At 46.6% G+C, this 27,983-nt stretch overlaps 1 protein-coding gene across 1 annotated transcript in view; it reads right to left on the reverse strand.

Moving 5' to 3' along the window:
- Nucleotides 1-4,900: 4,900 nt before the first annotated feature.
- SASH3 (SAM and SH3 domain containing 3) overlaps nucleotides 4,901-27,983 on the reverse strand; it is a 77,962-nt gene continuing 54,879 nt past the window's right edge. The window contains exons 5-8 of the mRNA XM_077485365.1: nucleotides 24,321-24,478; nucleotides 16,255-16,461; nucleotides 12,696-12,846; nucleotides 4,901-10,031 (exon numbers count right to left, since the gene is read on the reverse strand). Of these exons, the coding sequence (XP_077341491.1) occupies nucleotides 9,844-10,031; nucleotides 12,696-12,846; nucleotides 16,255-16,461; nucleotides 24,321-24,478 (704 nt within the window). The 3' untranslated portion in view covers nucleotides 4,901-9,843. The remainder of the gene's footprint in view (nucleotides 10,032-12,695; nucleotides 12,847-16,254; nucleotides 16,462-24,320; nucleotides 24,479-27,983) is intronic.

Genomic DNA, 27,983 nt, shown 5'->3' on the forward strand with positions numbered 1-27,983 from the left:
ACACGAGCGGATTTCTCGGTAGGAACTGCGTCCGGCGGAAAAATTTGAAACCCGTTCCATTTCTAAAATCTGTCGCATTTTTGCAAATCAAAAGTCCGCTGCAGCCCACACACGATCGAATGGTCTGCCGGAATCGTTCCGTCGGACCTTTTGATATCGAAAAGTCCGGTCGTGTGTACGCGGCATTAGTAGTTGGTGGAGAAACCCTTGTTGGCGATCACAGAGGTCAGACGTTTCTTGTAGGTCAGGGATATGCAATTAGCGGACCTCCAGCTGTTGCAGAACTACAAGTCCCATGAGGCATAGCAAGACTCTGACAGCCACAAGCCTGACACCCAGAGGCGGAGGGATGATGGGACTTGTAGTTTTGCAACAGCTGGAGGTCCGCTAATTGCATATCCCTGTTGTAAGTGGTGATGAGGTTTGCACATCTCAGGAGGGATTTTGGTCCTCTCTTCTCTACAGATCTTCTCTAAATCCTAAAGGTTTCTTGGCAACTCTGAAGTTTCAGCTACTTCGATAAATTTTTTATAGGATTAAGGTCTGGAGACTGGCTAGGCCACTCCATGACCTTGATGTGCTTCTTCTTGAGCCTCTCCTACAGAGAAGGTTCTTTTAATAGACGACCCTTGAAGATCCCCCAACCCTCCTGGCCATAGTAATTGCTAACAAAAAGGATAATTTTAGAGTTGAAAACGAAGCCCTGGTTCACACCTATGCGGATTACAGTCTACATATTCCAGGTGCGTTTTGCGTTTTTCAATGCACAATTTTGATCCGCTGAAGTATACAGAACCAAAGACCCAGAGAAAAAGTCCCTGGCCCTTTCCATAAAATGCACAGATGTGAGCGTGACCCACAGGAAACCATGATCAATGGACTGTAGTGTGTTTCTGCAAAACTGAAAATGCACTAGAAAATACATAGGTGTGAACCAGGCCTTAAAGGAAACTTCCTCTATAGCAGGGATATGCAATTAGCGGACCTCCAGCTGTTGCAAAACTACAAGTCCCATCATGCCTCTGGGTGTCATGCGTGTGGCTGTCAGAGTCTTGCTATGCATCATGGGAATTGTAGCTCTGCAACAGCTGGAGGTCCGCTAATTGCATATCCCTGCTCTATAGGTTCGAATGGGTGTTTAGATAACACCTCTAAAACCCTTGTCAGGTCCCATGGTGGGAAACTGCCCTTAGTGACTGGGGGGGGTAACCCTTTCCCTGGCTACCAAGAACCGCTTAAAGCGCGAGTCCGCGTTTATTTTTTTTTAAAAGCCAGCAGCTACAAATACTGCAGCTGCTGACTTTTAAAATAATGACACTTACCCGCCCAGCGCGCCCGCGATGTCTGCACCCGAAGCCGGTCTCTCGATCGTCTCTCGGGTGCTGCCGCCGCCATCTTGGGTATGGGAATCAAGAAGTGGAGCCTTTCGGCTTCATTTCCCGGTTCCCTACTGCGCATGCGCGAGTTGCGCTGCAAAATAAGGATGGTCCCCGCTGTCTCTAGGATCCGTGTGTTTCCCAGCAAGCAGCGGGGGACCTTCGGAAAGGGGCGTAGATTCTGCGGAAAGGGGCGTACCTTCTGCAGAATCTACGCCGGAAGTGGGTGCAGATACCTGTACTGTACAGGTACCTGCACTCCCCTCCCCCCTGAAAGGTGCCAATTGTGGCGCCGGAGGGGGGGAGGATTCCAATGAGCGGAAGGTCCACTTTAGGGTGGACCTCCGCTTTAACCAAGTCCTCCTTTGCTAGTCTTGCATCAAGGTAAACCGAGAGTGCTGCAATTTTTTACTCGAAGGACTGCTATTCCTTTCTCTACGCCAGGGGTCTCAAACTGGTGGCCCTCCAGCTGTTGCAAAACTACAAGTCCCATGAGGCATTGCAAGGCTGACAGTTACACGCATGACTCCCACAGCCAGAGGCATGATGGGACTTGTAGTTTCGCAAACAGCTGGAGGGCCGCCAGTTTGAGATCCCCTGCTCTACGCCATCCTGGAGAAACACCAGGATCACCGGGACAGTGGTGCAAGTCGCCTGTTTGTTTATACCAGGGACAGAAAGTTTTTCCAAACTTTGGAGTACATTTTCTTAGTAACGGGGCTTTCTGCTCAGATGAAGAGGATCTATCACTCTTTCCGAGCAGCCCTTTCGGTTTAAGATCTGGCACTCGCTAATAATGCCCGTTAGCTGAGATTTTTTTATTTTATTCTATTCCTTAATTTTTCTATTCTATTCCTTTTCAAAATTCGATTTTCAGAAGTTGGCTATATTCTAACACTAATACACACGGGGGAAGAGAAAGAGGTGCGCTGCTCCAAGGTGAGTGTAATATCCAAAAGGACTGGATGGACAGGGTTCTAGCCCCGGCTCGCGTCAGTAGTAGTGGAGACCTAAAGAATTTGGCTGCACACCACTGCCGGTCCAGCGATGTTTATTGAAGGCTGTACAAATGACTGTCACCAGGACACAGCCAATGAATATCATTAAAGTGGAGGTCCACCCTTCCGCTCATTGGAATACAGGTACAGAGTACAGGTATCTGCACCCACTTCCGGCGTAGATTCTGCAGAAGGTACGCCCCTTTCCGCAGAATCTACACCCCTTTCCGAAGGTCCCCCGCTGTCTGCTGGGAAACACACGGATCCCAGAGACAGCGGGGACCATCCTTATTGCGCAGCGCGACTCGCGCATGCACAGTAGGGAACCGGGAAATGAAGCCGAAAGGCTCCACTTCCTGATTCCCATACCCAAGATGGCGGTGGCAGCACCCGAGAGACGATCGAGAGAGCGGCTTTGGGTGCCGACATTGCGGGCGCGCTGGGCGGGTAAGTGTCATTATTTTGAAAGTCAGCAGCTGCAGTATTTGTAGCTGCTGGCTTTTAAAAAAAAAAAAAAAAAATGGCTGACTCCCGCTTTAAGGAGAAGATGAACGGAAAGGTGTGGGAACTTGTTCCCAGAGGCAGACTGGGTGCGGAACCTGCTATTCAGGAAGATCCAGGAGGAATCTCTAAGGACTTACCTCTTCACCTACAGCAGTGTCTATGACTGATCGGGATGGGGATTTTGGGAGACATGTTTCAGCTGGAGATCCCCACAGTATTATCAGCAAGATGATCATCAATGAGGAACTGATGATATCCCCTGGATCAGCCCACCCAGACGATGGGGATGCACGGGACGGAGCCCAGCCTGCAACTGGCCGAGAAACTAGGCAACCTAGTGTAGAACAACGAGCGCATCTTTGACCATAAGCAGGGCGGTTATGGTGGATACTTCAATTATCATGAATAAAAAGAGTCTTATCAACAGAAAGAGGGCGGCTACAGGAGGAGAGGATAGAGGAGAGACCAGCCCAACCAGAGCAACTATTGATCTCCCGTCCTCCATCGTCACTCCCAGCTTTTAGCGTTGGCCTCTGCTGCCCACATTTTTCATCCCGTCTCTTATATATAATAAAGTTATTGCTGTGAATTAAGAAAAAAAAAAATACAGGGATATACAAGGAAATACTGACATATAATCACACACATGGGTCGGACTTCATGGATTTGTGTCTTTTTTTTTCGACCTCACCTACTATGTAACTATGTAATGGGCTTGTGCAATTCGTTTCGTAACGAATCGAAATTCGGCCGAATTTTGCATCTTAAAAAATAACAAATTACAACGAATACGAAAGAAATATAACGAATGAATTCGACATGATTCGAAATGATTTCAACCGCATTCGAAAATATTTTGAGACCCGACTTTAGGGCCATGTATCTTGGGGTCACTTGGTGCTAGACACTTCAAATATGGATATGTTGTAGTGCTAGTACTATTGTGTCTGCATACCAAATTTGGGGTTTCTAGCTATAAGTGACCCCGAGATATGTGGCCCCAAAATCGGGTCTCAAAATGTTATTAGTTATTAGAGCAGAGAATGACATTTTGCGACCCGATTTTGGGGCCACATATCTCGGGGTCACTTATAGCTAGAAACCCCAAATTAAGTATGCAAACACAATAGTACTAGCACTACAACATATCCAAATTTTTGGAGTTTCTAGCACCAAGTGACCCCGAGATACATGGCCCTAAAGTCGGGTCACAAAATATTTTCGAATGCGGTTGAAATAATGTCGAATCATGCTGAAATCATTTCAAATCCGGTAGAAATATTTTCGAATTTGGTTGAAATATTTTCGAATGTGGCCGATTTTTCGAATTCGGTAGAAAACGAAATGAAATCCGAAAACCAATTTAAGGAAGTTAACGAATATAACTAAACGAAATAAATGAATTAACGAATTAAAACGAAACAAAACAATTTTTTTCCTTTTGCACATGTCTACTATCTACTATAGGTTGACGCATCTCACACGGACATTGTGCTTCTTCAAAACCAGTCCAGTCACTTGTACAGGTCTTCAAAAAACATTGTTGGACCGGCGGTGTGCAGCCGAATTATTTTTGTCACCAATACACAAAGAATTGAAAGGAAATCATCAATAGGTTTTACATTTCAATTTTTTCTAATTCAATTTGAACGTGGATCGTTTTGTTATTTCAGGCGAGATTTCGTTTTAGTTATTTTGGATTGGTTTGAATTTCGTTATTATTGTAATTCGGAAATTTGGATACATCTTCCTCTCCGAATAATGAAAGTTTCGCCCAAAAACGACCCGCACATGTCTAAAACATACACCTCCCTTTAGTCTTTTTGAGCCAGGCATGATGTAAACGAGGATCGACAAATTGTCCCATTGTCCTTCTCTTTAGAAGTGTTTTGGGTTAGCGTCTCGGAGAGCATGGAGCCCAAAGGATCAGCATGATGGCTAGGAGCCAAACATTGTAATATGGAGGGTTCAACAATGGCAGCCTCTATTATTCTCTTTTGAAAAAAACAAACAAACACTCAGTTATGAAACCTATGTACATTTTTATTTACCATTGAGAAGACATTCAGTAAAGATATGCACACAACTGTTATAACTGTAAAGTCAAAAATATCACTTTGTAGGACCAAAGCCCCACCATCAGTGGTCAGGCAGAGTCCTCTTCGAAGGGGTAGGTTATGAGCTAGTAGAGAGTGATACGGGTCAGAATTTGACCTTCCAACAAAGAACATTCAAACAGTGGGATAGATGAAGTGTTAGCCACCACACGCCGTAGGGATCACTGGTGTTCACATTAATTAGGATGGATATCCACAAGCTTGACATTGACCACCCTCTAAAACACAGTGGTCATCCAACCTTGTCCTCAGGGCCCACTAACAGGCCAGGTTTTAAGTTTTACCTTGGGGGGAGATGCAGACTAGAATACTGCAATCACTGAGCAGCAAATGATATCACCTGTGATGTATTTCAGTTATCTTACAAACCTGTCCTGTCAGTGGGCCCTGAGGACAGGAGTTGATGACCACTGGTCTAACGTGTTTCGACCATAGGGCTTAGAGCTAGAAATCAGATGGATGCACTTTATCCAGCCTTTCTCAACCTTTTCAACAGCGAGGAACCCTTGAAATTACTTTCTGGTCTCAGAGAACCCCTGCTTAAAAAAAAAAAAAATACTATATCTACAACTCATGATACATTAGTGTGATGGTCAGTGGCAAGAATGTTCCTTACACTTGTGGTCATTAAGAAGAATTACCCCCTTTATAGATAGGTAAAAAGATCAATGGTGTCAGTGGGAACTTACCTAAAAGGCAGAAATTGCTCAAAGAACCACTAGCAATCTCTGAAAAAAAAACCTCGGGTTCCATGGGGCACTTGTTGAGAAAAGATGTGTTGAACCCAATAGTGCCCGGGTCTATGTCTCCAATATATGATCTCACCACTTCCAGGTGCCAGCTCTGTACAGGTTTCTCCTCACCTATCAATAAGCTAAAAAAATAAAAATACATGCACCATTCTCTGGTATCCTCCCTTGGACTAAGCCCAATAGAAACACAGTGAGGGGACCTCTGGCAGATGATGTGACTTCTTTTATATGAGTATTTATGTGGAGGATATTGGAGTGCGGCGGGGTCAATTTATGTCTGCATGGCTATGGAGATCATTTTTTTTTTTTTACCTGATAAAGGACATTTCCTAATCCTTCTGCCAACTTTTCTACAACCCCAGTCTAACCAACCCCTGACGTGTGTTTCCCACCTCTGGTTGCTCATAGTTTTTGAGTTCCATGGTGGTCGTTGATCACCAAAATGCCTGAGAGGCAGAAAATTGCTCAAGGAAGCACTAGCAACCTCTGGAAAAACCCCTATGGTTTCTTGGGACCCTGGTTGAGAAAACCTGCGTTTGAACCCAATTGTGCTCAGGGCTAGGTCTCTAATGTATGATCTCTCCATTTCCAAGCGCCAGCTCTGTACAGGTTACTCCTCACCGCCCCAATATACTTTAAAAAAAATGGATGCGCTATTTTCTGATATCCTCCCTTAGACTAAGCCTAATAGAGGGTGAAACACATCAGTGAGAGGACCTCTGGCGGATGATGTGACTTCTTTTATATAAGTATTTAGGTGGAGCATATTGGAGTGTGGTGGGGTCAATTTATGTCTTCATGGCTATGGAGATCTTTCTTCTTTTTTTTTTTTACCTGATAAAAGGACATTTCCTAATCCTTCTGCCAAGTTTACTACAAACCCAGTCTAACCAACACCTGACATGTGTTCCCTACCTCTGGCTGCTCATAGTTTTAGAGTTCTGGAGGAATGTTTCCTCAAAGAGACTTACCAACGGGCACAAAAGACCTGGCATGGATGGCAATCCAGGAGGGGGGGGGTTGCCACTCAGGACATTCATGCATGCCAGAAACCTGTGCAGATACAGGCACTGCCCTTTTTGTATCATCCAGGAGGAAAATGCTTTGCCCGTTTTTTGGACAGGGCCTGAACTTAAAGACTTTGTACCACAGAGTGCCATCACACACTTCGGTGTGTTGAACGGACTCTTCATGGGAAGACATTGACATCCCCTGGCGGGTGCTGTGTTGCTTTAAGGACGCTTTATGGTATGCCAGAAAGCGCCTCATCCACCAGCGGGAGAGGATGTCCATCGAGGACTGTCACAGACTGGTCCACAGTCTGCTCAGAGACTATAACTTAATGGAATTTAAAGAAGGAAGAGGAGGTCTGAAGGTCATCCCTTTTAAAACCGAACACATATAAATTCCATGGGTTTTGAGGCTAATTAAATGCAGATAAGGCACTAAGTGAGTTTATTTACCACCTTATTCAGCCACAGAACCCGTGTAATTAATATGCGTTTGGTTTTAAAAGGATGAGGCGGCAACCCTACCCTTCCCCCTACTCTATCCAAACTTAAAATCGACCAAAAGCTCTAGTGGACCCTAAAGGAGCTCTAGGAGACTTTCCTGGTGCCTACATGGAAGCACACACATGTGGACAGAGCAACCAACCATAAGTATGCGGCAATGGACAGGCACCAGGGAAGAAAAATTATGGAAAGCTAATTATTAAATTTTCTATTTTCCCCTAGAGGACATCTTTAAAGTGGAAGTAAACCCTCTTATCGTTTTCAGCCAAGGAAGCTTCCATCTTGGCCTCTGTTAGATCTTCAGCTGCCATGATGCTGCACATGTGATCAGTTATGACACCAGCCATTGGATGCTTTGACCGTTTGGTTGAGAGGCCGGAAATGTAACTGGTTTTTGAAACTGTTAAAACGATGGCTTTACTTTTCGCTTTAATGGAAACAAATAACAGTACTAGAAATTTAAAGGTCCATCATCACATTTTCATTTCACATGAAGACCTAATGGATAAGAGATCAATATCACCAATTGAAGATCAATAGAAAAGTCGCTGCCTAGACCAAAAATGACTCCTCATGATCAATCCTAAATTTGCTACAATGTTTATTCCAATGTTTTGTCCCAATGGCGGTAGCTTATGTTGTTACTAATGCCAATAGAGCGGAAAGAGTTCTGTAGAATCATAACCAAGCTAAAAATATAAATGAACCAACAATAAAGAGAACAAGAAAATGGTTATATACAGAAGTTAAAATAGAACTAAAGGCAAAACGTATTTCCTTTTGGATGGAATATATGAGGGTTATAACCCACAGGGCTGGGACAAGGGGTGGGCGAGAGGGACAAAACGTATTTCCTTTTGGATGGAATATATGAGGGTTTTACCCACAGGGCCGAGACAAGGGGTGGGCAACAGGGACAAAACCAATTTCCTTTTGGATGGAGTACATGAGAGTTATAACCCACTGGGGCGGGACAAGGGGTGGGCGGGAGCGACCTAACCAATTTCCTTTTGGATGGAGTATATGAGGGTTATACCCCACAGGGCAGAGACAATGGGTGGGCGAGAGGAGCAAAACATATTTCCTTTTGGATGGAGTATACGAGGGTTATACCCACAGGGCTGGGACAAAGGGTGGGCGAGAGGGGCAAAACGTATTTCCTTCTGGATGGAGCATACGAAGGTTATACCCACAGGGCCGAGACAAGGGGTGGGCAACAGGGACAAAACCAATTTCCTTTTGGATGGAGTATATGAGGGTTATAACCCACAGGGCCAGGACAAGGGGTGGGGGAAGGGGACAAAACTAATTTCCTTTTGGATGGAATATATAAGGGTTATAACCCACAGGGCCAGAACAAGGGATGGGGGAGAGGGACACAACTAATTTCCTTTTGGATGGAGTATATAAGGGTTATAACCCACTGGGGCGGGACAAGGGGTGGATGAGAGGGACAAAACGTATTTCCTTTCGGATGGAGTATATAAGGGTTATACCCCACAGGGCATAGACAATGGGTGGGCGAGAGGGGCAAAACATATTTCCTTTTGGATGGAGTATACGAGGGTTATACCCACAGGGCTGGGACAAAGGGTGGGGGAGAGGGGCAAAACGTATTTCCTTCTGGATGGAGCATACGAAGGTTATACCCACAGGGCCGGGACAAGGGGTGTGCGAGAGGGACAAAACTAATTTTCTTTTGGATGGAGTATATGAGGGTTATAACCCACATGGTCGGACAAGGGTGGGTGAGAGGGACAAAACGTATTTCCTTTTGGATGGAGTATATGAGGGTTATACCCCCCAGGGCCGGGACAATGGGTGGGCGAGAGGGGCAAAACATATTTCCTTTTGGATTGAGTATACAAGGGTTACACCCGCAGGGCTGGCATAAGGGGTGGTCGAGAGGGTCAGTTGCCCTGTGCGCAGCAGGGAAAGAGGGCAGATTATGAATGTAGGGCAGTACACCCATTCTGTGAGGGAGGGGGCGCAGTTCCAAATCTTTGCCTGCTGGAGATGAACCTGTCCTAATACTGATAACCCCAGTTTTTTTTTTTTTTTGTGTCCAATGGGGGAGATTTCCCATCAATTCCCATCCCTTAGCCAAAACAGGAAGCAAGGGAATCCCTGGTTGTTATAAAGTCACTGGAACTAGTGTTCCCCATTGGAAGATTTCCCCTCTATTTCTTCTTTGATAATAACCCAAAATTTGGTATTCTCTTTCACTTTAAAGGTCACCAGGACAGATAGAGAGGATGAATCTCCACTCTAATATTCGGAACGTGTAACTTACGATTCTTTGAATTCTATTTGACATAATGTAATAACGACAATCTATAGCAACAACCTCAAAGTAAGAATTGCAGAAAACAAAAAAAAATATATAAAAACGAACAAAATGTAAAAACAAAAAGTAGACAATACTTGTTATTTCATGTCAAAAAACGTCCAGCGGTTTCCACACACAAGCTCTGGAAGGAAAGAGCCGAGATTTTTCAGTTTGTGTTGTTTATCCTGCGATATCGTTCGACTTAAAGTGATGCAGTTTCATTCATGTCATCAATTAACAAAAAAATAAGAGGTCATCCTTCCTGAGTGGTCACTTCGCTGTCATCTAAGGACAGTTTCTGAAGGTTCTCCTCGGGGCCGTCGGACTCGTCACGGCTGCTTTCAAGGTTCTCCGGTCCCTCGTAGCAGCCCGAATCTCGGGGAAGGTGAGAATTTTGATCTGCTAAAGATGTCCCGGTCACTTCTTCCGATTCGCTGGTGGCTGCAACACAGCAATCACAAATTCATTCCTTAGTTTGAGCCTTTCATGGAAACAATTTTAGCAAAACACTGTATTTTAGCTGTGTATTTAGCCACTTATTGGAAGCTCAGCTTGTAGGTAGGTGTAGGTTGTGGTACTTCCTCCAACCTGAAGGTGGCACCACACAGTCCCTTCAGGTTGGCAGGAGCCCAACAGTGGGAAAATTACTCTACTCCTATTTTTGGCTTTAGGAGCCCATCTTGGGCAGGTCAGTGATCCTAGTGCATTGGTGCTCAACCCGTGGTCCTCCAGATGTTGCGGAACTACAAATCCCATGAGGCATTGCAAGGCTAACCGGTACAAGCATGACTCCCAAAGGCAGAGGCACGATGGGAATTGTAGTTCCACAACAGACTGGAGGGCCACATGTTGAGCACCCATGTCCTAGTGCAGGGGTCTCCAAACTACGGCCATCCAGTTGTTCAGGGACTACAATTCCCATCATGTCTGTGATTGTCAGAGTTTTACAATGCCTCATGGAATGTGTAGTTCTAAACAGCTGGAGGGCCGTGGTTTGGGGAACTCTGTTCTAGTGGATACTGAAGTTCTGCAAGAGCTGGGCAGCCATGTTTGTAACGGTACGTCCCACACTCAGTTTCAGTGCTTCCGTCATTTACCACTTCCTCCAGTCTGAATATAGATATTAGATATTATAGCCGCATTATTACAACCAAGAATTAGGCAGGACTCGTTTGGCTGCAAAGCTGGAACTGTTTATTTGAACAAGAATAAAGGCTTTTATACACTTGAGAAGGAGGCCCCCCCCCCCTCATCCTGATCAGATTACCCTAACAATACAAACTGAGCTCATTAACTAGTCATTTAACCAGCCTAGGTGATGCAGAGGTTTGACCTTTCAGGTCAGACTTGCCATCTTCTAGGTCCCCAACTACAATACACATTATCATAAGTATAAACACAGAACTCCTTCACACAATAGCAGACCTACTTACAATAAACACATTATGGCAGGGGGCCCCAGACAGGTGGCTTACTGATGACCTTAGCATCTGCTATGAGTCCTACAAACTACGGCCCTCCAGTTGTTCAGGATATACAATTCCCACCATGTCTGTGAATGTCAGAGTCTTACAATGCCTCATGGAATGTGTAGTTCTGAAACAGCTGGAGGGCCGTGGTTTGGGGAACTCTGTTCTAGTGGATACTGAAGTTTTGCGAGATCTGGGCAGCAATCTTTGTAACGGAACGTCCCACAATCAGCTTCAGTGCCTCCGTCATTTACCACTTCCTCCAGTCTGAATATAGATATTAGATATTATAGCCGCATTATTACAACCAAGAATTAGGCAGGACTCGTTTGGCTGCAAAGCTGGAACTGTTTATTTGAACAAGAATACAAGCTTTTATACACTTGAGAAGGAGGTCCCCCCCTCATCCTGATCAGATTACCCTAACAATACAAACTGAGCTCATTAACTAGTCATTTAATCAGCCTAGGTGACGCAGAGGTTTGACCTTTCAGGTCAGACTTGCCATCTTCTAGGTCCCCAACTACAATACACATTATCATAAGTATAAACACAGAACTCCTTCACACAATAGCAGACCTACTTACAATAAACACATTATGGCAGGAGGCCCCAGACAAGTGGCTTACTGATGACCTTAGCATCTGCTATGAGTCCTACAAACTACGGCCCTCCAGTTGTTCAGGAACTACAATTCCCGTCATGTCTGTGAATGTCAGAGTCTTACAATGCCTCATGGAATGTGTAGTTCTGAAACCGCTTGAGGGCCGTGGTTTGCGGAACTCTGTTCTAGTGGATACTGAAGTTTTGCGAGATCTGGGCAGCAATCTTTGTAACGGAACGTCCCACAATCAGCTTCAGTGCCTCCGTCATTTACCACTTCCTCCAGTCTGAATATAGATATTAGATATTATAGCCGCATTATTACAACCAAGAATTAGGCAGGACTCGTTTGGCTGCAAAGCTGGAACTGTTTATTTGAACAAGAATACAGGCTTTTATACACTTGAGAAGGAGGTCCCCCCCTCGTCCTGATCAGATTACCCTAACAATACAAACTGTAACCAGAAATATACATTAACATGAGCTCATTAACTAGCCTAGGTGATGCAGAGGTTTGACCTTTCAGGTCAGACTTGCCATCTTCTAGGTCTCCAATTACAATACACATTATAATAAGTATAAACACAGAACTTGTTCACACAATAGCAGACCTACTTACAATAAACACATTATGGCAGGAGGCCCCAGACAGGTGGCTTACTGATGACCTCAGCATCTGCTATGAGTCCTACACTGGCAGAGACCATCATGGCCTTTTTAATGTTCTTTTGTATTACATAACAGAACTTCTTCCTAAATTATAGCTCCCTCAAATGGCAGGGCCCATAGTCGCTAGGCAAGAGGCTAGAATTCTGTCCCCTCCAAAAGCCTCTGTCACCGTTGAGTCTGTTATAATCTTGATGGGGGACCCTATAAATCTAGGGGCTGACATCATTTGGCACATCTGCAGTGAGGCAGTAAGGTAGGGATAGAGCTTGATTGGTTAGGAAAAGTGCAGGTGCGGGAATACGGAGAGGTTTCCGGGTGAGTGACAATGAGTGTATCTGTATGAAGGAACCAAGATGTTACTTACTGTCATAATCTAGCAGGACTTCAGCGGCGGTCAGCAGTTTAACAGTGTGTTGAGGGTCTGTAATGTTTAATTCCAGCAGGTGGCTCTCGGTCAGGTCCTTGAAGTCCTCTATTGTCTGATAACCGTTCAGCATGAGGGTGGCGATGTGTTCCTGCGAATAAGTGGATGGTTAAAACAGTTTCGGTCAGTTAAAGCGGAGTTCCACCCATTTTCCTAACTTTTTCTGTGCTGCATGCCCTTATATTATACTTTTTCTAATGGCCATTTATTTTTTCTTCTAAATACTTTGTTTTTAGTTTTTCCTTCATCACTTCCGTCCGTAATCGCCTAGGCGATTACGTCACTAGGCGATTCGCAAGGGTTCCTGGCACAGCATCGTCATGTATCCCAGGAGTCCTTGCGAATCGCCTATTGCCGAAACCTTGCACGCAAATGGGCGGAGTTTATGAATCACCCGGGAGGAAGAGAAAGAGTCCTGTAATACTGGAGCCAGGGGACAGCACCGGAGATCGAGCGGGCAGCATGGGAGAACCTCCTTCCTCACTGTGCAGAGCTGCAGAGCTGATTACATCATCTCTCTGCTGCCCGCTCTCTCTCTGGGGACCCTGATTGATAACGGGGGTCTCTCTGGGGACCCTGTGGGAGGTAAGTGGCTGCACTTGATGGTTGCACAAGTTGGTTCATTTGATGGTTACACAGGTGGGTGCACTTGACAGTTGTACAAGTGATGCGATGTTCTTGGGGTGATGTGATGCGATTTGCTTGGGGTGATGTGGTGCAATTTGCTTAGCGTGATGTGGTGTGATTTGCATGGGGTGATGTGGTTCGATTTGCTGGAGCGATGTGGTGCGGGTTGCTGGGGCGATATGATGCGATTTACTTGGGGTGACATGGTGCAGGTTGCTTGGGGTGATGTGGTGCGATTTGCTGGGGGGAAGTGATGTAATTTGCTGGGGTTGATGTGGTGCGATTTGCTGGGGTTGATGTGGTGCGATTTGTTGGGGGCCATGTGTGCGATTTGCTGGGGGCGAAGTGATGCGATTTGCTGGGGTTGATGTGCGATTTGCTGGGGGCCATGTGGTGCGATTTGCTGGGGGCCATGTGATGCGATTTGTTTGGGGTGATGTGATACCATAGAAATTCATCTTTACTTGGTCTACGCCAGGGAAATGTAATTAGCGGACCTCCAGCTGTTGCAGAACTACAAGTCCCATGAGGCAAAGCAAGACTCTGACAGCCACAAGCATGGCACCCAGAGGCGTGATGGGACTTGTAGTTTTGCAACAGCTGGAGGTCCGCTAATTTGCAGGTAGGCAATACAAGAAATAATGCAATTGTAATTTATTTCCTGGTAGCTGGAGCGAGGAGTGGGGAGGAGAGGTTTGCATAGCTAAGGGGCGGCAACTTCCTCTGACACTGCCGTTGCTACGGAACCTGACTTGAAACATATCACACGGCTTGTGCTGCACTGAGCATGTGCGAGATCTGCAAGGATGAGATCCAGGAAGAAATACAGTCTGGCTTCGGATGCCCACACTTAAAGTGGGGTACCCCCTAAAAAAGAAAAATTAAAAGTCAGCAGCTACAAATACTGCAGCTGCTGGCTTTTAATAATCGGACACTTACCTGCCCCAGGGTCCAGCGATGCGGGGGAACGAAGCCCCCCCCTCGCTCCCCGCTCCGCTCGCGGCACCGTCATGCATACTGTGGGCACCCGGCTGTGGCTTTACAGCCGGGCACCCACTGCGCATGCGCGAGCGGCGCAGGGCGCCGTGATACACCGTACAGTCACCTGGGACACATGACAGGTCCCAGGTGAATGTGCGGCGCGAGGGGAAGTGATGTCACCAGCCTGGGCAATGAAGAAGGCAGATTACGAGGGACCCCCTAGCAACCGGTATTTAGAGGTGAGTAAAAAATTTTTTTTTTTCCAATTATTTTTTTTTAATTTTTTTTACGAATTTTAAACAGCTTTACATTTTTTGGTGGCGACACCACTTTAAGATGGCCACGGCCCGCTGGAAATTTATAAAATAACAAACTCATGTTATAAACTAACAAAACGGACCTTCGTTTACAGACTAACTTTACTAAAATGCATTAAGCTTGTGTGTTATTGGGGTATTTTTATTTAAAAAGTATAAATTCGGCCCGAACACCACTTTAAGCATGGGAGGGGCTTAACTATGAGCACTATAATTCCAGATTACATTAAAACTTTCATAACTAGACGAAAGAAACAAAGTATCAACCTTCCGTAACCTTTTCCTTGTAACACCCTTTTGCTCTGAAAAAGTTGCTCTACCCCTTCCCGCCGAGCGTACGCAGATGTGCGTACTCGGCTTCCAGGGGGTATACCGGGAAGATGCCCGCACCTGCAGGCATCATCCCGGTACAGTTTTTTTCAGCAGGCGATCGGCTAGCCAGCCATAACAACCGAAGCGGCTAAAAGCCGCTCGGCTGTTATGCCGGAGGAGCGGGAGGGGACGTCCCCCCCCTCCCGCCGCCTCCCGCCGCTGTTACCGGTGCTCCCGCTCGATCGGGAGCACCGATTCGCGATCCGATGCCTCTGCTCCGCTGGGGAGGAACTGGAATGACGCCGTAATCGGCTTCGTTCCAGTCTCCTAATAGTAAACACGGAAGCGACGTCATGACGTCACTTCCCGTTTACTCGGCTGCCAATGGCGCGGTTTTAAAAAAAAATATACGGTATTCAGAATCGCCGTTTGCGGTGATCTGAATAGTTTGAAGTGTAAAGGAGGGGTGGGGGGTCTTTTAGACCTCCGATCCCTCCATAAAGAGTACCTGTCACCACCTATTACTGTCACAAGGGATGTTTACATTCCTTGTGACAGCAATAAAAGTGATCACATTTTTATTTATTTTTTTAAACAATTTATTCATTTTTAAATAAAAAAAAATAAAAATTTTAAAGCGCCCACCGTCCCCGTGAGCTTGCGAAGCAAAGAAAACACATACGGAAGTCGCGCCCGCATATGTAAACGGTGTTCAAATCACACATGTGAGGTATCGCCGCGATCGTCAGAGCGAGAGCAATAATTCTAGCACTAGACCTCCTCTGCAGCGCTAACCTGGTAACCGTAAAAAAAAATTTTTTAAAGCGTCGCCTATTGAGATTTTTTAGGTACCGTACTTTGCCGTCAATCCACGAGTGCGTGCGATTATAAAGTGTGACATGTTTGGTATCTATTTACTCGGCGTAACATTATCTTTCACATTATGCAAAAAATTTGGGCTAATTTTACTGTTTCGTTTTTTTTTTTTTTAATTCATGAAAGTGTCCCTTTTCCCAAAAAAGTTGTGTTTAAAACACCGCTGCGCAAATACCGTGTGACATAAAATATTGCAACAATTGCCGTTTTATTCTCTAGAGTCTCTGCTAAAAAATATATATATATATAATGTTTGGGGGTTCCAAGTAATTTTCTAGCAAAAAAAATATGTATTTTAACTTGTAAACACCAAATGCCACAAATAGGCTTAGTCATGAAAGGGTTAATCAGAATATATATATCGATAATAAGGATGAAGGTCTCACCTGCATGTTGATTCGCTCGAGCAGCTCCTTCAGTGTGCTGGGTTGTGATTTTTTGTTCCTTCTATGTGTCCGGACTTTTTTGGGGGTCTCTGTTTCCTGGGGTAGGACTTCTACGTAGATAAACTTAAATGACCCCACCTTGTTATTCAACATGCCCGTCCAGGTCCCGACTGGAGGTTTCTCGATGATGTTGATGATGTCGCCTACCTGAAAGCAAACAGAAAATGGGAAACTCCAGAGGTTCAATGAAACCTATTTTCAATCTTGAGTTACCGAATCGGTCCGCCCGAAACTGATACTTAAGACAGGGGTTGACAAATTTGCTTGGAATCTAGGAGCCAGGTCCGTGACGGCGATCCGGACCTGTCCCTGGCCTGACATGGAGACGAGTGAGGGGAATATAGCGCCCCCCCCCCCCACCTGTCTCCAAGTCATTGCCCATAGCTCTTAGAGGGACATTTTATTTATTTTATTTTTTTCAAATGACAATTTTTTTTTTTTAAATTGCATTTAAATTGCAAGTGTAAATATGAGATGTGAGGTCTCTCTGACCCCCTGGATCTCATATACAAGAGGACCCGTCATGCGTTTTTCTATTACAAGGGATTTTTACATTCCTTGTAATAGTAATAAAAGTCACTTTTTTTTTTTTTTTTTTTTTAAAAAGAACAGTGAAAAAAATAAAAATAAAACGTTAAAATAACAAAAAAAAAATTTAAACGCGCCCTGTCCCACCAAGCTTGCGTGCAGAAGCGAACGCATATATGAAAGCGTTGTTCAAACCACACATGTGAGATATCGATGCGATCGGTAGAGTGAGAGCAATAATTCTAGCCCTAGACCTTCTCTTAAAATGTGCAACCTGTAGAATTTTTTAAATGTCGCCTATGGAGATTTTAAAGGGTAAAAGTTTGTCGCCATTCCATGAGCGGGCGCAATTTTGAAGCGTGACACGTTGGGTATCGATTTACTCGGCGTAACATTATCTTTCACAATATAAAAAAAAAATTGGGCTAACTTTACTGTTGTCTTATTTTTTTTTTATTAAATTATTTTTCCCCAAAAAAGTGCGTTTGTAAGTCCGCCGTGCAAATACGGTGTGACAGACAGTATTGCAACGACCACCATTTTATTCTCTAGGGTGTTAGAATAAAAAAATATATATATTTATTTATATATATATATATATATATATATATATATATATATATTTATATATATTTATATATATATATATATATATATATATATATATATATATATATATATATATATATATATATAGATATATATATATAGATATAATGTTTAGGCAGGCAGGGGAAGCCCTATTAGCATTGCTGGTTTGTAATTCCAACGGCCAACACAAGAGGGCGCCAGATTCCAGAAGGAACCATAGGACCGAAGAAGGCCTCAAAGCCGGGGGCTCAATTACCGGCCACCGGCGGCGCGGCCCGACGCGATCACGCCGGGGGGGGGGGGGGGGTCCACGGAGACAGGGTACCCCCAGCTGTGCTGCCCCAGGCACCAGGTCGCTAATTCTAGTCGCAAATGCGACCTGGCGCCCGGGTTTTGTCGAGCCCTGACTTAAGAGATAGGTGGAGCCCGTTGAGCCATTGGCTTCCTATATGCTTTGGATACTCCCAACGGTGAGATCCCCCCACCGTAATCTCTCTGCCCAGATCTGTTCCCATCCACCTTCTGTGCTCCTTCCCCACGTTGCTATATTATCCAGAAGAACTGATAAGATCATAAATAGAGGGATATACTGGATATCTGCCCATGGAAGACCCAACTTGCCCCTACAGACTTCCAAAAGCGAAACCAGTGGACCCCCCTATAATCCTCCAATGTGAGGATCCAATAGATGTTTGGTAAATACTGCCGGCTAAGGTGTCCTCCTGTCCTAATAGATGAGCATTGTGCGATCATCACATTAGATCAGGGGGGTCTCCAAACTTCCTAAACAAAGGGCCAGTTTACTGTCCTTCAGACTTTGAGGGGAGCCGGACTATGGCCAGTGTAAGTAGAAAATGCCCTGGCTTCAATGGGAGTAAACAATGCCCAATCATTGGCATCGGTCAGAAGAACAAAAGCCCCATTGTTGGTATCAGAGGAAGGAAGTGCACCTTCGTTGATGTCAGCGGCTTGAATAGTGCCCCATCATTGGTGTCAGTGGGGGGGAATAGTGTCCCATCATTGGTATCAGTGGGAGGAATAGTGCCCCATCATTGGTGTCAGTGGGAGGAATAGTGCCCCATCATTGGTGTCAGTGGGAGGAATAGTGCCCCATCATTGGTGTCAATGGGAGGAATAGTGCCCCATCATTGGTGTCAGTGGGAGGAATAGTGCCCCATCATTGGTGTCAGTGGGAGGAATAATGTCCCATCATTGGTATCAGTGGGAGGAATAGTGCCCCATCATTGGTATCAGTGAGAGGAATAGTGCCCCATCATTGGTGTCAGTGGGAGGAATAGTGCCCCATCATTGGTATCAGTGGGAGGAATAGTGCCCCATCATTGGTGTCAGTGGGAGGAATAGTGCCCCATCATTGGTGTCAGTGGGAGGAATAGTGCCCCATCATTGGTATCAGTGGGAGGAATAGTGACCCATCATTGGTATCAGTGGGAGGAATAGTGTCCCATCATTGGTATCAGTGGGAGGAATAGTGCCCCATCATTGGTATCAGTGGGAGGAATAGTGTCCCATCATTGGTGTCAGTGGGAGGAATAGTGCCCCATCATTGGTATCAGTGGGAGGAATAGTGTCCCATCATTGGTGTCAGTGGGAGGAATAGTGCCCCATCATTGGTGGCAGTGGGAGGAATAGTGCCCCATCATTGGTATCAGTGGGAGGAATAGTGTCCCATCATTGGTGTCAGTGGGAGGAATAGTGCCCCATCATTGGTGTCAGTGGGAGGAATAGTGTCCCATCATTGGTGTCGGTGGGAGGAATAGTGCCCCATCATTGGTATCAGTGGGAGGAATAGTGCCCCATCATTGGTGTCAGTGGGAGGAATAGTGTCCCATCATTGGTATCAGTGGCAGGAATAGTGTCCCATCATTGGTGTCGGTGGGAGGAATAGTGCCCCATCATTGGTATCGGTGGGAGGAATAGTGTCCCATCATTGGTGTCAGTGGGAGGAATAGTGCCCCATCATTGGTATCAGTGGGAGGAATAGTGCCCCATCATTGGTGTCAGTGGGAGGAATAGTGCCCCATCATTGGTATCAGTGGGGGGAATAGTGCCCCATCATTGGTGTCAGTGGGAGAAATAGTGTCCCATCATTGGTGTCAGTGGGAGGAATAGTGCCCCATCATTGGTATCAGTGGGAGGAATAGTGCCCCATCATTGGTGTCAGTGGGAGGAATAGTGCCCCATCATTGGTATCAGTGGGAGGAATAGTGCCCCATCATTGGTATCAGTGGGAGGAATAGTGCCCCATCATTGGTATCAGTGGGAGGAATAGTGTCCCATCATTGGTGGCAGTGGGAGGAATAGTGCCCCATCATTGGTATCAGTGGGAGGAATAGTGTCCCATCATTGGTGTCAGTGGGAGGAATAGTGCCCCATCATTGGTGTCAGTGGGAGGAATAGTGTCCCATCATTGGTGTCGGTGGGAGGAATAGTGCCCCATCATTGGTATCAGTGGGAGGAATAGTGCCCCATCATTGGTGTCAGTGGGAGGAATAGTGTCCCATCATTGGTATCAGTGGCAGGAATAGTGTCCCATCATTGGTGTCGGTGGGAGGAATAGTGCCCCATCATTGGTATCGGTGGGAGGAATAGTGTCCCATCATTGGTGTCAGTGGGAGGAATAGTGCCCCATCATTGGTATCAGTGGGAGGAATAGTGCCCCATCATTGGTGTCAGTGGGAGGAATAGTGCCCCATCATTGGTATCAGTGGGGGGAATAGTGCCCCATCATTGGTGTCAGTGGGAGAAATAGTGTCCCATCATTGGTGTCAGTGGGAGGAATAGTGCCCCATCATTGGTATCAGTGGGAGGAATAGTGCCCCATCATTGGTGTCAGTGGGAGGAATAGTGCCCCATCATTGGTATCAGTGGGAGGAATAGTGCCCCATCATTGGTATCAGTGGGAGGAATAGTGCCCCATCATTGGTATCAGTGGGAGGAATAGTGCCCCATCATTGGTGTCAGTGGGAGGAATAGTGCCCCATCATTGGTGTCAGTGGGAGGAATAGTGCCCCATCATTGGTGTCAGTGGGAGGAATAGTGCCCCATCATTGGTGTCAGTGGGAGGAATAGTGCCCCATCATTGGTATCAGTGGGAGGAATAGTGCCCCATCATTGGTATCAGTGGGAGGAATAGTGCTCCATCATTGGTGTCAGTGGGAGGAATAGTGCCCCATCATTGGTATCAGTGGGAGGAATAGTGACCCATCATTGGTATCAGTGGGAGGAATAGTGCCCCATCATTGGTGTCAGTGGGAGGAATAGTGCCCCATCATTGGTATCAGTGGGAGGAATAGTGCCCCATCATTGGTATCAGTGGGAGGAATAGTGCCCCATCATTGGTGTCAGTGGGAGGAATAGTGCCCCATCATTGGTGTCAGTGGGAGGAATAGTGCCCCATCATTGGTATCAGTGGGAGGAATAGTGCCCCATCATTGGTGTCAGTGGGAGGAATAGTGCCCCATCATTGGTGTCAGTGGGAGGAATAGTGCCCCATCATTGGTATCAGTGGGAGGAATAGTGCCCCATCATTGGTATCAGTGGGAGGAATAGTGCTCCATCATTGGTGTCAGTGGGAGGAATAGTGCCCCATCATTGGTATCAGTGGGAGGAATAGTGACCCATCATTGGTATCAGTGGGAGGAATAGTGCCCCATCATTGGTGTCAGTGGGAGGAATAGTGCCCCATCATTGGTATCAGTGGGAGGAATAGTGCCCCATCATTGGTATCAGTGGGAGGAATAGTGCCCCATCATTGGTGTCAGTGGGAGGAATAGTGCCCCATCATTGGTGTCAGTGGGAGGAATAGTGCCCCATCATTGGTGTCAGTGGGAGGAATAATGTCCCATCATTGGTATCAGTGGGAGGAATAGTGCCCCATCATTGGTGTCAGTGGGAGGAATAGTGCCCCATCATTGGTGTCAGTGGGAGGAATAGTGCCCCATCATTGGTGTCAGTGGGAGGAATAGTGCCCCATCATTGGTGTCAGTGGGAGGAATAGTGCCCCATCATTGGTGTCAGTGGGAGGAATAGTGTCCCATCATTGGTGTCAGTGGGAGGAATAGTGCCCCATCATTGGTATCAGTGGGAGGAATAGTGCCCCATCATTGGTGTCAGTGGGAGGAATAGTGCCCCATCATTGGTATCAGTGGGAGGAATAGTGCCCCATCATTGGTATCAGTGGGAGGAATAGTGTCCCATCATTGGTGTCAGTGGGAGGAATAGTGCCCCATCATTGGTGTCAGTGGGAGAAATAGTGCCCCATCATTGGTATCAGTGGGAGGAATAGTGCCCCATCATTGGTATCAGTGGGAGGAATAGTGGCCCATCATTGGTGTCTGTGGGAGGAATAGTGCCCCATCATTGGTGTCTGATGGAGGAATAGTGCCCCATCATTGGTGTCAGTGGGAGGAATAGTGCCCCATCATTGGTGTCAGTGGGAGGAATAGTGCCCCATCATTGGTGTCAGTGGGAGGAATAGTGCCCCATCATTGGTATCAGTGGGAGGAATAGTGCCCCATCTTTGGTATCAGTGGGAGGAATAGTGCCCCATCATTGGTATCAGTGGGAGGAATTAGTGCCCCATCATTGGTATCAGTGGGATGAATAGTGCCTCATCATTGGTGTCGGTGGGAGGAATAGTGCCTCATCATTGGTGTCAGTGGGAGGAATAGTGCCCCATCATTGGTATCAGTGGAAGAAATAGTGCCCGATCAGTGGCAGGAATAGTGCCCCATCATTGGTGTCAGTGGCAGAAATAGTGCCCCATTATTGGTCTTAGTGGCAGAAATAGTGCCCCATCATTGGTATCAGTGGGAAGAATATTGTCCCATCATTGGTATCAGTGGAAGGAATAGTGCCCCATTATTGGTATCAGTGGAAGGAATAGTGCCCCATCATTGGTATCAGTGGGAGGAATAGTGCCCCATCATTGGTATCAGTGGCAGAAATAGTGCCCCATTATTTGTCTTAGTGGCAGGAAAAGTGCCCCATCATTAGTATCAGTGGCAGGAATAGTGCCCCATTATTGGTCTTAGTGGCAGAAATAGTGTCCCGTCATTGGTATCAGTGGGAAGAATATTGCCCCATCATTGGTATCAGTGGGATGAATAGTGCCCTATCATTGGTATCAGTGGGAGGAATAGTGCCCCATTATTTGTGTTAGTGGCAGGAAAAGTGCCCCATTATTGGTGTCAGTTGCAGGAATAGTGCCCCATCATTGGTGTCAGTGGTAGGAATAGTGCCCCATTATTGGTGTCAGTTGCAGGAATAGTGCCCCATCATTGGTGTCAGTGGCAGGAATAGTGCCCCATTATTGGTGTCAGTGGGAGGAATAGTGCCCCATCATTGGTGTCAGTGGCAGGAATAGTGCCCCATTATTGGTGTCAGTGGCAGGAATAGTGTCCCATCATTGGTGTCAGTGGCAGGAATAGTGCCCCATCATTGGTGTCAGTGGGAGGAATAGTGTCCCATCATTGGTATAAGTGGGATGAATAGTGCCCGATTATTGGTATCAGTGGAAGGAATAGTGCCCCATCATTGGTATCAGTGGCAGAAATAGTGCCCCATTATTGACTGGGAGGAATAGTGCCCCATCATTGGTATCAGTGGGAGGAATAGTGCCCCATCATTGGTGTCAGTGGGAGGAATAGTGCCCCATCATTGGTGTCAGTGGGAGAAATAGTGCCCCATCATTGGTATCAGTGGGAGGAATAGTGCCCCATCATTGGTATCAGTGGGAGGAATAGTGGCCCATCATTGGTGTCTGTGGGAGGAATAGTGCCCTATCATTGGTGTCTGTGGGAGGAATAGTGCCCCATCATTGGTGTCAGTGGGAGGAATAGTGCCCCATCATTGGTGTCAGTGGGAGGAATAGTGCCCCATCATTGGTGTCAGTGGGAGGAATAGTGCCCCATCATTGGTATCAGTGGGAGGAATAGTGCCCCATCTTTGGTATCAGTGGGAGGAATAGTGCCCCATCATTGGTATCAGTGGGAGGAATTAGTGCCCCATCATTGGTGTCGGTGGGAGGAATAGTGCCTCATCATTGGTGTCAGTGGGAGGAATAGTGCCCCATCATTGGTGTCAGTGGGAGGAATAGTGCCCCATCATTGGTGTCAGTGGGAGGAATAGTGCCCCATCATTGGTGTCAGTGGGAGGAATAGTGCCCCATCATTGGTGTCAGTGGCAGGAATAGTGCCCCATCATTGGTGTCAGTGGCAGGAATAGTGCCCCATCATTGGTGTCAGTGGCAGGAATAGTTCCCCAGTTTGGAGACCACTGCATTAGAGGATTCTGAGGTGTCATCAGTTTCACTTCTATAAGTCTGTAGAGGTAAGTTGGCTCCTCTATCGGCAAATAAATATCTCTCTATTTATCGAGCAATTGATGGGATTGTGTAATCGGTTGCACAGCTTTCACACCTCTCAGCCATTTCCTGCACAATCATCTTTTGCACTATCACATTCCACGTTGACTGAAGTCCTGAATTGCCCCCGTGGCTGTACATGCTGCCGGGGCATCTTCCTTCGGAGCCAAAGAAGTGGCCTGGTTAGGCTACAAAACATCTCCAACATCTTGGAACCAGTGCAGAGGAATGTGACGATCACCACTACTAGAGATTGTAAGGATTACAAATGACTTGTCCACGTCCATCACCTGCATTACTTGTACATTGGAGGACAAGCGATGGGAAAACCGTCATAAATGATGACCTGAAAGGCCTTCAAGTCTCGTTTTCCACAAAGGTGCAGCGGCTGGTGGAAGATCTTTCCGAAAGCTTTCTATTCTTACCCACTTTGTGCAGAAATAAAGATATATCAGTGTAAAATATTTCAAAAAGGATTCCTAAAAAAAAAAAGAACCCTTACCCTGAGTTTGAGGGAATCCTTCTCGTATGGACTCGGCGTGAAGTCAGTGTGGACCTTCGCTTTCCCGCAGAAGGGCCCGGTGTAGGGCGGGGCAAGGTTCTCTATGTTGATGCTGTCTCTGTTGCTATGGGCATAAGATGGGCTGCACAACTCGCTGCCTGCAGAGAGAACACACAATGATTGTCAATGGAAGACGATGAAATGTATATGGAAGGGGGCAACCTTAGGATGACCATACACTTTACTATCTGATTACACGTGTTGGCCTTCCATACGGTCTCTGCCCAACCTTGTAATAGGATAAGCTAAGTTTGGACGTGGAAGGCGACGGCGTGACTCCTCAATCTCACACTATACTGCCCATCACCACTGACCGTGGTATTACGAAAAGCCTTGGTAATCACATACCATCCATTCCTTAAGAAAGTATTTTTTGGACGTGCGGTTAGGAACACCCAGTACAAACATTCAATTGTCTTGGTAATTCGATTCAAATATTGTCACCCCCCTCCCCTCCCCTCCCCCCCCCAAGGCTTGCGGCTTCTCTCCTCTCTTCTCCTGCTGGCTTCTGCTGCAAGGGATGTAGAGCGGGGGAGGGGGGGAAGGGGCCGGTAAATAGTCATTTATCGGCCCCTTCTTTTTCTGAATGAAGACAGTGAGCGATCGCTACTGTACCACTCCAGTGTGTCCAGTTAAAACCGAAGCATAGCAAACCGTGTTTGCTACGCTTGCATTTGTGAATGAGCAGGAAGACGCTCATCAGCACAGAGCGCTTCCCATTCATTCACCGTCCAGTGCAGCTGAGGCTGCAGAGGAATGGGCTGGGGAATCTCTGTCCTCAATCCCTTTCTCTGTCTCAAACGTTAGACATCGGGGGTCTGTTTAGACCAAAGTCCCCCCCCCCCCCCCATAAAATTGTAAAAAAATAATTTTAAAAATAATTATAAAAAAAAAAACTACTGACACTGTTTACTGCCCTACTGACACCATCCACTGCTCTACTGACTGATCCCATCCTCTGTCCTACTGACACAGTCCACTACCCTAGTGACATGGTCCACTGCCCTACTGACACCATCCACTTCCCTACTGACACCGTCCACTACCCTACTGATGCCATCCAATGCTCTAGTGGCACCGTCCTCTGCTCTACTGACACCGTCTTTAACTCTAATGACACCGGCCACTTCTCTACTGACACTGGCCACTTCTCTACTGACACCGTCTTCTGCTCTACTGACACCGTCCTCTGACCTACTGACACCGTCCTCTGACCTACTGACACCGTCCACTGCTCTACTGACACCGTCTTCTGCTCTACTGACACCGTCCTCTGCCCTACTGACACCGTCTTCTGCTCTACTGACACCGTCCACTGCCCTACTGACACCGTCCTCTGACCTACTGACACCGTCCTCTGACCTACTGACACCGTCTTCTGCTCTACTGACACCGTCCTCTGCCCTACTGACACCGTCTTCTGCTCTACTGACACCGTCCTCTGCCCTACTGACACCGTCCTCTGCCCTACTGACACCATCCTCTGACCTACTGACACCGTCCTCTGCCCTACTGACACCATCCACTGCTCTACTGACACCGTCTTCTGCTCTACTGACACCGTGCTCTGCCCTACTGACACCATCCACTGCTCTACTGACACCGTCTTCTGCTCTACTGACACCGTCTTTTGCCCTACTGACACCGTCCACTGTCCTACTGACACCGTCCACTGCCCTACTGACACCGTCCACTGCCCTACTGACACCGTCCACTGCTCTACTGACACTGTCCACTGCTCTACTGGCACCGGCCACTGCCCTACTGACACAGTCCACTGCCCTACTGACACCGTCCTCTGCTCTACTGACACCGTCCTCTGCCCTACTGACACCATCCACTGCCCTACTGACACCGTCCACTGCTCTACTGACACTGTCCACTGCTCTACTGGCACCGTCCTCTGCTCTACTGACACCAGCCACTTCTCTACTGACACTGGCAACTGCTCTACTGGCACCGGCAACTGCTCTACTGGCACCGGCCACTGCCCTACTGACACCGTCCACTGCTCTACTGACACCGTCCTCTACTCTAATGACACCACCCACTGCTCTATTGACACATGCACTGCTCTACTGACTGATCCCATCCTCTGTCCTACTGACATCATCCACTGCCTTACTGACACTGTCCTCTGCCCTACTGACACTGTCCTCTGCTCTACTGACACCATCCACTGCCCTACTGACACCGTCCACTGCCCTACTGACACTGTCCACTGCTCTACTGACACCATCCACTGCACTACTGACACCATCCACTGCACTACTGACACCATCCACTGCACTACTGACACCATCCTCTGCACTACTGACACCATCCACTGGCATCGTCCACTGCCCTATTGACACACACACGTGTGTTTGAGCTTTGGGGTGCCAACCGTATGTAGTAGGCTGCACACCTATGACTACCTAAGAGAGGTTATAGCTTTTCGCCACTATCTAGAACTAAACAAATAGCGGTCAGTATAATTCTACTTTAATATTCTTGAGGGAAGTTTTGTATAAGTTCAGGCTAAGGGATTTCTTTATAATTAAACAACCCAGTCACTTATCTGGTGATAGGACAGAACTGTAATCTCGACAAAACAGGCCCATTTCAAAGCTTCTAATGAAAGATATCGCATGCAAGGCTTTTTACCACGTATTTCTTTTCCTCTATCAGATTGACTCGCAATAAATTAGGTGGGTACTTTCTTCTACCTAATTAAATATATTTGCACAAAAAGAAAGAAAAAGAGAGAAAAAAAAAAGAACAAACGCTGTAGACAAACAAGTGCGCTGCTTTTATCTGAATCATACAAAAATAGATATAGCTTTATTTATATAGACGGCAAGGAGTATAAAATATAAAAAAAAATATATATATTAATTTGAAGTTCCAAAGATGCAACCCCAAGACAACACCAAAGATTAATGAAATGAAATTAAAATTCATTCTTTTTCCTAGGTATCTGGTCTACCACCTCTTCGTTAGAGCCATACTACTATAAACATTAGTGATGGACGAACTTCCGACGGGACGTTTCGCGAACGCGAACCACGAACGAGGCCGACCGTTCGCGAAACCGAACGTTCGCGGCGGGCCCCATTGACTTCAATGGGAGGCGAACTTCGCCAACCTTTAGGTCAAATTTGCAGCCACGAGGTAATTATTAGCAGGGCAAACATAGTCCCACCACATGGCCAATGACATAACACATGTATGAGTTGAATTTGGGATCGATAACTACAAGCATTCTTTTTTTATATGGGAAATTGTTGTGACAATTCAGGACTGTGGAGCGCATGAAGGCAATGGAGGAGAGGGAAGGTCAGGGACCAGGGTAGGCAAAGAAGAGGGTGCAGGAGATGATCACCAGCAGCGTGACATACAGCAATGACACCTGCACCGTGATAGAGAGCACTGACATCAGCACCGTGATAGAGGGCACTGACATCAGCAGCGTGACATACAGCACTGACAGCAACACCGTGATAGAGAGCACTGACATCAGCAGCGTGACATTAAGCACTGACATCAGCACCGTGATATACAGCACTGACAGCAGCACCGTGATAGAGAGCACTGACATCAGAAGCGTGACATTAAGCACTG

The sequence above is a fragment of the Lithobates pipiens genome, unplaced genomic scaffold (assembly GCF_037356315.1).
Source record: "Lithobates pipiens isolate NorthernLeopardFrog02 unplaced genomic scaffold, aLitPip1_a1.2 Scaffold_1, whole genome shotgun sequence".
In the NCBI taxonomy this organism is placed as follows: Eukaryota; Metazoa; Chordata; class Amphibia; order Anura; family Ranidae; genus Lithobates; species Lithobates pipiens.